Source organism: Opisthocomus hoazin, chromosome 5 (genome assembly GCF_030867145.1).
Source record: "Opisthocomus hoazin isolate bOpiHoa1 chromosome 5, bOpiHoa1.hap1, whole genome shotgun sequence".
Lineage (NCBI taxonomy): Eukaryota > Metazoa > Chordata > Aves > Opisthocomiformes > Opisthocomidae > Opisthocomus > Opisthocomus hoazin.
Genome location: NC_134418.1, coordinates 13,848,166 through 13,857,949, shown reverse-complemented (window position 1 = coordinate 13,857,949; position 9,784 = coordinate 13,848,166). Strand labels below are relative to the sequence as shown.

The window sequence follows — 9,784 nt, the reverse complement described above, 5'->3', positions numbered from 1 at the left end:
AGTAATAAACCTTTCTTCTTGTGCACCACTGAGGCAAACCAGGCAGCCTCTGCAGTGATGCAGTGCCCCTGTGGCAGTCACATCGGGCGTTAACCGTCAGCTGTTCCCCCGTTCCCAGCCACAGCCGTGCCACTGCCCCTGGCGGTGTGCCCACCGAGCAGGGCAGGGCGATACCGAACTACACAATCCACACCGGGGGTGGTGGGATCAGGAGCTGAGTCAGGGTTTGGATGGGGCTTGGCTTACGCAGTGTTGCCGTGGCCTGAAGGAACCGAGGGCCGAGATGGCTTTTTGGAATCATAGAAAGTTTGGGGTCGGAAGGGACCCCAAGAGGTCATCTAGTCCAACCCCCCCGCAGCAAGCAGGGACACCCCTAACTAGATCAGGTTGCTCAGAGCCCTGTCCAACCTGGTCTTGAATGTTTCCAGGGATGGGGCCTCCACTACCTCTCTGGGCAACCCGTTCCAGTGTTTCACCACCCTCATTGTAAAGAATTTCTTCCTTATATCCAGCCTAAACCTACCCTGTTTTAGTTTAAAACCATTACCCCTCGTCCTGTCACTGCTGTCTCTACTAAACAGATTGTCCCCATCTTTCCTATAGGCTCCCTTTAAGTACTGAAAGGCTGCAATCAGGTCTCCCCGCAGCCTTCTCTTCTCCAGGCTGAACAAGCCCAACTCTCTCAGCCTGTCCTCACAGGAGAGGTGCTCCAGCCCTCGGATCATTTTTGTAGCCCTCCTTTGGACCCGCTCCAACAGTTCCATGTCCTTCTTGTGCTGAGGGCTCCAGAGCTGAACGCAGTACTCCAGGTGAGGTCTCACCAGAGCAGAGTAGAGGGGCAGAATCACCTCTCTCGACCTGCTGGCCACGCTTCTCTTGATGCAGCCCAGGACACGGTTGGCCCTCTGGGCTGCCAGCGCACATTGCCGGCTCGTGTCCAGCCTTTCGTCTATCAGTACCCCCAAGTGCCTCTCAGCAGAGCTGCTCTCGATCCTTTCATCCCCCAGCCTGTATTGATAGCGGGGATTACCCTGACCCAGGTGTAAGACCTTGCACTTGGCCTTGTTGAACCTCATGAGACCTCACACAGGCCCACCTCTCCAGAAGCGCAGCCTTCTGACTGAAGGTTTTTGTTTTTTCCAAGATGGGCACATGTGTGTGTGTTCATTCAAAATGAGCAGCTACTGTCCGTCATCTCTTCACTGAATGCGTCACACTGACACGTCGCATACAAAAGGCGTTTTCAGGAGTACGTCTGTAATGTGTGCCCCAAGACTTCCCAAAAAGAAGCAAGTTAAAAATCAGAATTATGGGAAGCTCTTTTGTTTATTCCTTTTCTGTGCTTTCTGTCTCCAGTCATCATCAGCAAGGAAAGAGGAATTGGCTTCCTTGATTTTTTCCTGAACTCTCCTACAATGAAGGATCAGGCCAGCATGGTGACGCTGCAGTCCTTCCAGGCGCTGACTTAGAAGCTCTGCGGCATCCACCTTTTCCTCAAAGTCCCGAAGCAGGGCCTCGTATCCAAGCAGCCCACATCTCTGCTGCAGTTCCAGGTTGTTCCTCCGCAGTCTGTCTCTGGCCTGTTTGGTTTTGGTCACGATGTCTCTCTTCTGCGACAGGACGGTCTCGATGCCCATCAGTTCAGCCTTTCTCTCTTCATTTTCAGCTTCCACAAAGTGTAGTTTTTCCTGGAAGTGGCTGAGGATGTACACCATGTTCGATACCTTCTTCTTCAGCTTCAGGATTTCATCGCTGAGCTCGTCAATCTTTTTGCTGTGTTTCTGACACTCTCTCTTCATCTGCTCAAAGTCCATAAAACGCTGGTCCTTGACCACTTTTCCCTGAGCTTTCAAGTTGCTTTCCAGGTTTTGGATTTCATGCTTCAGCTTGATGTTCTCCACGCGGGCCTAGGGGAGCGGAAACAAAGGAAGAATGACCCCGTTGCTCTCACCCCTGCCGTGCCGGGGCGAAGTGCCTCTGTGGAGAACGCTCCGTGACAGCAGTGACGCTCCGAGGGGACAGAAGCCCCGCACAGGCTCTGCTCGGGGCTGGCGGCGGGGGGTGCCCGCGGGGACCGGGAGGGGAGCGCCGGCCCGGCCGGGAGCGGCTCCGGGCAGGGCAGAGGGCGAAGCGGCGGAAGGCGCCGGGCCCCGGGCCTCACCTCATGCACCCGCTGCTCCTTCTCCCGCTCCTGGGCCTGGATGCGCTCCACCGCCTTCGCCGCCGCCTCCCGCCCGCCCGCCCGCCGGGCGAGGATGCGGACGGCCACCGCCTGCTCCCGGGCCTGGAAGGCGGCCCAGGCGGCCCTGGCCGGGGCCTGCCGCTCCTCGGCGTCCCTCCGCCGGGCCTCCTCCCGCTCCCGGCAGGCCGCGCCCGCCCGCTCCCGCTCCTCCTGCAGCTCCCGCAGCTCCCGCAGCCGCCGGTCGTAGAGCTGCGGCCCGTCCGCCGCCGCGTCCGCCCGCCGCCTCTCGCCCCGCCGCCGCCGCAGCAGCTCGGCCAGGAGCAGCTGGAGCCGGGCGCTGGCCTGCCGCAGCCGCTTCCGCTCGCCCTCCAGCCCGCACCACTCCTCCAGCAGCGCGGCCCGCTCCCGCCGCTCCGCCTCGCCCTCCTGGGCCGCCCCACCGCCCGGCGGCTCCGTCTCCGGCTGCCCCGTCTCCGGCGGCCCCGGCGGCCCCGTCTCCGGCGGCCCCGTCTCCGGCGGCCCCGGCCCCGGCGGCCCCGGCGGCCCTGGCGGCCCCGTCTCCGGCGGCCCCGGCGGCCCCGGCGGCTCCGTCTCCGGCGGCCCCGGCGGCTCCGTCTCCGGCGTCTCCGGCGGCCCCGGCGGCCCCGTCTCCGGCGGCCCCGTCTCCGGCGGCCCCGGCGGCTCCGTCTCCGGCGGCCCCGTCTCCGGCGGCTCCGGCGGCCCCGTCTCCGGCGGCTCCGTCTCCGGCGGCCCCGTCTCCGGCGGCCCCGGCGGCTCCGTCTCCGGCGGCCCCGGCGGCCCCGTCTCCGGCGGCCCCGTCTCCGGCGGCCCCGGCGGCTCCGTCTCCGGCGTCTCCGGCGGCCCCGGCGGCTCCGTCTCCGGCGGCCCCGTCTCCGGCGGCCCCGGCGGCTCCGTCTCCGGCGGCCCCGTCTCCGGCGGCCCCGGCGGCTCCGTCTCCGGCGGCTCCGGCGGCTCCGTCTCCGGCGGCCCCGTCTCCGGCGGCCCCGGCGGCTCCGTCTCCGGCGGCTCCGGCGGCCCCGGCGGCTCCGTCTCCGGCGGCTCCGTCTCCGGCGGCCCCGGCGGCTCCGTCTCCGGCGGCCCCGGCTCCGGCGGCCCCGGCTCCGGCGGCCCCGGCTCCGGCGGCCCCGGCTCCGGCGGCCCCGGCTCCGGCGGCTCCGCGGGCTCCCCGGGCCCGCGCATCGCCCCGGGCCGCGGCGGCTCCCCTGTGGCGCCCGGGCCCAGCTCCGCCCGCTCCGGCGGCCCCTCGGGGCGCGCCCGCTCCTGCCCGCCCGCCGCCGCCATGGCCGGGCCGAGCCCCGCGTCCCCCGTTGCCCGGGCAACGGGACCCGGCCCCCGCCGACCGGCCCCGCCCCTCTCCGCGCTGCGCCGGGTCGGCCACGCCTCCTCGCCTCGGACTCAGCGGCGGGGTCGGTCGCGGCCGCCTCTCCGATTGGTCGCGGGAAAGGAAAAAGTATCCCGCTCGGCCAATCCTAGGCGTTCGTTCGTTTTAATACCCCCCGCGCCCGGGCTCGTTGGTCCCATTGGCCCTGGGTCCGAGGGGAGGGCCGAGCCCTCCGCTCCCATTCGCCGTCCGCCGCGGGGCTCCGCCCGCCGGTCGCGCCGCCATTGGCGACGCCGGCGCCGGGGGCGTGGCGGCGCGTGCGCGCGGCCCTCCGGCGGGCGGGCTGGCGGGCGGGGTAAAGATGGCGGAACTGGGGAAGAAGTACTGCGTGTACTGTCTGGCCGAGGTGAGCTCCCTGCGCTTCCGCTGCACCGAGTGCGCCGACATCGAGCTCTGCCCCGACTGCTTCTCGGCCGGCGCCGAGATCGGCCCGCACCGCCGATGGCACGGCTACCAGCTCGTCGATGGCGGGCGCTTCACCCTCTGGGGCGCCGAGGCCGAGGGCGGCTGGAGCAGCCGGGAGGAGCAGCTGCTGCTGGACGCCATCGAGCAGTTCGGCTTCGGCAACTGGGTAAGGGCCGGGGGGGCCGGAGCCGGGGGCAGCGGCGCCGCGAGCGGGGCCCCGGCCGTCGCGCTGCTGTCGGGGCAGCGCCGGGCGCTCGCCGGTGTCCCCGTCCCTGGGGCGTCCGGGCCCGCTTGCCCCGGCGGCGCTCGTGGCGCGCCTTCCCCCGTGGGAAAACTTCCCTGGGCCTGGACACGCGAATCTTAGGGCAGCGCTGGGAGGGCTGCGGGCGGGGAGGGCTGCGGGCTGGCTTCTGGGGGGCGGGGAGGAGGCCGAGCGCTGTGCTGGAGCTGGGGCGGGAGATCGTGAGGAAGAACTTCTCCACTCTGAGAGTGACGGAGCGCTGGAACAGGCTGCCCAGGGAGGCTGTGGAGTCTCCTTCTCTGGAGATATTCAAGACCCGCCTGGACAAGGTCCTGTGCAGCCTGCTGTAGGTGACCCTGCTTCAGCAGGAGGGTTGGACTAGATGACCCACAGAGCTCCTTTCCAGCCCCCACCATTTTGTGATTCTGTGATCATTTTGTCACCCCTCCCTGTTTCCCGTCTAGGAGGACATGGCCGCTCACGTGGGAGCGTCCCGAACGCCCCAGGAGGTGATGGAGCACTACGTGAGCATGTATATCCACGGCAACCTGGGAAAAGCCTGCATCCCCGACACCATTCCCAACAGGGTGACAGACCACACGTGTCCCAGTGGCGGCCCGCTTTCCCCGAGCCTGACCACGCCGCTCCCGCCACTGGATATCTCGGTGGCCGAGCAGCAGCAGCTGGGATACATGCCGCTTCGGGACGACTACGAGATCGAGTACGATCAGGACGCGGAGACGCTCATCAGCGGCCTCTCGGTGAACTACGACGACGACGACGTGGAAATCGAGTTAAAAAGAGCTCACGTAGACATGTACGTGAGGAAGCTCAAGGAGAGGCAGCGGCGGAAGAACATCGCGCGGGACTATAACTTGGTGCCGGCCTTTCTGGGGAAGGATAAAAAGGACAAGGAGAAGGCTCCCAAACGGAAGATCACGAAGGAAGAGAAGGAGCTGAGGCTGAAGCTGAGGCCCCTGTACCAGTTCATGTCTTGTAAGGAGTTTGAAGACTTCTTTGAGAACATGCACAAGGAGAGGGTGCTTCGAGCAAAGATTCGGGAGCTGCAGCGGTATCGTCGGAACGGGATCACCAAAATGGAAGAGTCGGCAGAATACGAGGCCGCCAGGCATAAACGGGAAAAGAGGAAGGAGAACAAAAACATCGCCAGTTCCAAGCGAGGGAAGGAGGACGGGAAGGAAGGTGAATTTGCTGCCATTGAAAACCTGCCTGGCTTCGAGCTCCTATCGGACAGGGAAAAGGTGCTCTGCAGCTCTCTGAACTTGAGTCCTGCGCGCTACGTGACTGTGAAAACTATAATCATTAAAGACCATCTCCAAAAAAGACAAGGGATTCCTTCCAAGAGTCGCCTGCCCAGTTACTTAGATAAGGTACTGAAGAAAAGGATTTTAAACTTTCTAACAGAAAGTGGTTGGATATCCAGGGACGCTTCATGAAACTCATCAGAAGAACACCCACAGCAGAGGCCCATTGTCGCCTCACGGACTCTGTTATTTTTTCCTTCCCTCCCCAAAGATACAGAAATGATGTCACTCGGACAGCGGGAGGCAAACACGTAAACCCCCGCGGTATTCATGATCCATAGTTCAAAGAGACTTTTGCTTTGGATCATGGAAAATACTTAATTGTGAAACTTTACATTGGATTTCACTGCTTTTGGTACATTATTAGATTTCTTTCGTGTGAACTTACTCAAGTCCAGTAGTCCCAGAGTAGTTACTTTACTCCTTACTATTGGGCACGAGTATCGGTGTAATCCTTGCTTTTCTTTGAAGGTGGGAGAGAGTTTCCTTTGCTGGAAACTTAACTTCTCCCTTCATTTTGCTTTTGGCATAATGCTGGCAGCAAAGGGAAGCTTATGAGAGCCCTGAGCTCAGGAGCACACTGAGCAGGGATTTCTGTGGCCATTCCTCAGCTTTCAGAAAGTTCTCCTTAGTAACTACAGCCAAGGTGTGGGGACAGTGGGGGGAGAGCCTCCGCTGAGTATGGTGGGGACGAGCCACAGCCGGGAGGAAATGCAGCGGGTGAGAGAGATGCCTTCAGGTACCTGTGCTGTGGGAAGGGCTCTTGAAGAGAGAGCTGCCTGCGCAGCCAGCTGGCCCAGGCACGGCTTTGGCTGGAGCGTTTGCCGAGACCGACCCCGCTGAGGCTTCGATGCTGACTGACTGAGTAGCCACGTTGCAGGCGTACTGGGCAGCTGTGGTGCTCTGTTCGGGAGGAGGGGTCAGCGCTACTGTGAAGTGGCCGATTTGGGCCAGAAGTGGGGTCTGGGAGAATGGGCAGCGAGTTGTCTCGCGGGGGTGGGAGCCTCAGGCAGCAGAATCGCTGTTTGTTCTTGCGGGGGGAGCCTGCTCCCCCTCCTTTGATATCTGTGACTTCTGTGGGCTGAGGCAGCGGCGCTGCCTCCTCCCGAGTTCGACTGGGAGCGACAGGGAGAGGGAGCAAGATGCTCAGACTGGGAGCGGTCGCCGAGACCAGTCTGTAAAAGTGAAATGAGGGGTGATACAGATGAGGTCAGAATGCACAGCCAGCGTGCTCCCGAAGCGCAGAGCTGTCAGTCAAGCCACTGCAGGGTTCTGATTGCACACACCTTGATATGTACTGGCTGAAACACGTCGAGGTTTCTGACCTGGCAGAACTGCGAGCGCAGCCGGCTGCCGCATGAGCTGTGCGCCCGCGGAGGTGACTCGTCACCATGCCTAACGGCTCCAGCCTGACCTGGCTGCCACGTGGTGGCACCGCCTGTAGAAGTGCCTGGCACACAGTCCTGGGTGGGTGAGATCCACTGATGAAGGGAGAGGTGTTGAAGGAGGGTGAGAACAGGATTGTCGTGCTCATTTCATCCATAAATTCCTGTGCTGGTATTGAGCTAAGTGAATAGAGAAGGGTGGTTGCCACGTGGGAGAGGGCAGGGTGTTGGTCGTGCTGAAGCCTCTCTCCTGGTCGTGTCCAGAGCAGGACGCTGTGACGGGAGGCTGGCTGGGCAGGTCTGCGGCGGAGCCAAAACCTGGAGCTCGACTGCCCGCAGAACCAGCGCAGGCGCTGGAAGCGTCCTCTTGGTGCGATGCTTTGGGCTGTAGTCGGTGAGGATACCGCGAAATCTCCACATAGTATTAGTTCTGCAGCTTGGCAGGGGCGTACTGATCGGAACGGGGTTTTAGTTCGTATATCCAGCGTTACCAAAATAGTGTTTCCAGTGAGTTTAGGATAAAAGGGGTACAATTACAAAGCCACCATTGCTAAGGAAGGAATAAACCAAAACTCTAGTGCCTTTTTCTTTTGAGCTCGTGGTGTTACGTCCCTTCAGAAAGGGTAAGGGCTATGTCCTCTCAGATGTAATGCTTTGTTCGGCTTGCCTGCAAGTGGCTCGTTGTGGAAGACTCAAGACAAAACCGTCTCCTCGGCAGCAGTGGAACTAACTGCAGTGTGCTGAGTAGCTTTAAGAGCCTCTTCCACCCTGTATGCATGTATGAGCAGCGCACAAGTTCATCAGGTTCAAGCCCGTGGGTGTTTCCTCTGTCCGGCTCCTGGGGAAAGGAAGCTCGCCTGTTCTCTCTAGTAGTCTCTCGCAATTTGGTTCTTCCTGGAACTTGTCACCTAACTGCCGTAACGCACCATTGCTGACCGCGCTCTGGAGCCTCAACTCTGCGTGCAGCTGGCAGTTTAAAAGAACTGGTGGTTTTTCATTTTGGTTTTTTTTTCCCTCAAATCTGTGACTTTTCTATTTCTACACTGTTTTGGAACACCTAAGTCTAAGCAATAGTCTAAAGCCAATCTGAACAATAACTTAAAAAAAAAATTTATCTAGGCACCAATGAGTCATTTAAATGTTGAAGTGAATTCTGCATTTACACTTTGTAGTTTCTGAATTCCTCAGCCCCTCCAAAATGTTTCTTTGGTGCTAGACGTAACTTATTGAACATCAAAATGAATGTAAAATAAAGTATTTTTAATGTATGGAATAGGGATATCGATATTTATTTTATACTTGCAAGCAAATTCAAGGTGGTAAATGTTTGCTTTAGCAAATACTTGTCCCTTGGAAAGGGCTTCCCTAGAAGCAATGTCTCGTCAGCTGTGCTTTGAATTTTAAAGGTGACTTGCACTAGAGGATGCTGCTGTTCCGTATTTTCACATGGAACTGATTTAGTCTAAGCATTCCTTTGTTATGAGCTGCTGCTTTTGTTTCTTTGTTTGTTTTTAAGTTGAGATGCAGTTATCTTAATCCAGCAACTTACTAGAGCTACGCTGCTTGTCTTCTGTGGTGAAGGGGCTGAGAAAAACCATGGCAAAGAGCTCTCCAGCTTGTATCTTGTGTTGATCCGGAAGTGCTTCCTGTACTGTACAAATAACTGAGCCTTCATGTTGCTAATGAACACATTTTATATGCTTAATGCTCTGACTTTTCTAATTCAAGAGATTACTAATGATAGTATCTGTCCTAACAGTGTTGATGTAAGCCGATGAGAAAGTGACACTCCATACGCTGTTGACAATACTGATCTGCTGCTGCTGCTAGAGGCAGCAAGTCTGTTTCAGTGCTCTGTTTACTTCCATCAGTCCAGTCCCAGTGATGTTTTATAGTAATATTTGCTCACTAGGTAACAAGGGAGCATTAATCTCCACTCTGTGTGTACTACCCAGTGCAGAAGGGCTTGTTACAGAGTGTTCTGGGTGCAGACCCTCCTGCCCTGCGTTCCATTGCAGTCCCAGCAAGCATTAAGAGCAGCGTTAGTAGGTTTGCACGAGTCTTGACCATAAACTGCCTTGTAAATCGCACAGATGAAGCACTCTGCCATTACTCTCTTGTGCGGTGGCTGCATCAAATTTCTTTGCAACTGTAATAAACTTCATTAGCCTTTTCGTTTACTATCTTTTCTTGCAGAATGGTTTTGCATGTGCCCCAGTTGCTCTTAAGTGATGCCACAATAAATACTGTGAAGGAAGGTACCTGGTGAGCATGTTCAGCTCATCATCTTCTTCCTCAAAGGGAATGTTGCACTCATTTGAACAGTGTTCTGGTGTAGCTGTGCCAGACACACAAATGCCTGTGCTGAAATCGTGTAAAACCTAACTGATGTTGTGCACACTCAGCATTTTACTAGGTTTCTGCATTGTACATTGGTAAATAAACTTGTATTAAAGTTTCTTTCCATTATGGATTTAATGGTAATGTGGCTTGCGTAATGAGGCAAATGGCTGAAGTCTTTGCAATAACAAATGGAGACAGATTTTAGTGAAATGGTGGTGGGTGGAGAAGTGGTCTCTATGAAACAGCTACACTGGAGGTACGAGTGGTAGCTTTGCTGGCTGCTCTGATGCTTAAATCTCAGAACCACCTCCCTCTGCTTTCTTCAGTGCTTCTCACTGTTGTATGGCAGAGTGCTCTTGGTGGAGACTGAAGCCTTCTGTCCTGAAAGCCTCTCTGAAAGGGCAGGCCGAGGGAAAGGAACCACTTAAATGAGATACTTGTGCTAAACGTTTAATGATAACTTGTGTTTACACGTAGCGTCGTCCAATAAAAAGACATTTT

At 58.1% G+C, this 9,784-nt stretch overlaps 2 protein-coding genes across 2 annotated transcripts; one reads left to right on the top strand and one right to left on the bottom strand.

Moving 5' to 3' along the window:
• Positions 1-646: 646 nt before the first annotated feature.
• CFAP184 (cilia and flagella associated protein 184) lies at positions 647-3,766 on the bottom strand. Its single transcript, XM_075422081.1, has 3 exons — positions 3,697-3,766; positions 2,162-2,727; positions 647-1,907 (listed from the first exon to the last, which is right to left on the bottom strand). The coding sequence occupies exons 1-3, from the start codon at positions 3,764-3,766 to the stop codon at positions 1,308-1,310; spliced, it is 1,236 nt and encodes a 411-aa protein (XP_075278196.1). The 3' UTR covers positions 647-1,307.
• Positions 3,767-3,870: 104 nt separating this feature from the next.
• TADA2B (transcriptional adaptor 2B) lies at positions 3,871-9,566 on the top strand. Its single transcript, XM_075420461.1, has 2 exons — positions 3,871-4,155; positions 4,695-9,566. The coding sequence occupies exons 1-2, from the start codon at positions 3,886-3,888 to the stop codon at positions 5,685-5,687; spliced, it is 1,263 nt and encodes a 420-aa protein (XP_075276576.1). The 5' UTR covers positions 3,871-3,885; the 3' UTR covers positions 5,688-9,566.
• Positions 9,567-9,784: the final 218 nt, after the last annotated feature.

What these genes read in the sequence shown, in the direction of transcription:
- CFAP184 (XM_075422081.1), bottom strand. Translation starts at nt 3,766, where the DNA reads ATGGGAGCGGAGGGCTCGGCCCTCCCCTCGGACCCAGGGCCAATGGGA. An exon ending in AACGAGCCCGGGCGCGGGGG is followed by an intron (nt 2,728 to 3,696) that starts GTATTAAAACGA and finishes CGGGGCCGCCAG; the next exon opens with GGCCGCCGGGGCCGCCGGGG. An exon ending in AGGAGCAGCGGGTGCATGAG is followed by an intron (nt 1,908 to 2,161) that starts GTGAGGCCCGGG and finishes CCGCTCCCCTAG; the next exon opens with GCCCGCGTGGAGAACATCAA.
- TADA2B (XM_075420461.1), top strand. Translation starts at nt 3,886, where the DNA reads ATGGCGGAACTGGGGAAGAAGTACTGCGTGTACTGTCTGGCCGAGGTG. An exon ending in AGTTCGGCTTCGGCAACTGG is followed by an intron (nt 4,156 to 4,694) that starts GTAAGGGCCGGG and finishes TTTCCCGTCTAG; the next exon opens with GAGGACATGGCCGCTCACGT.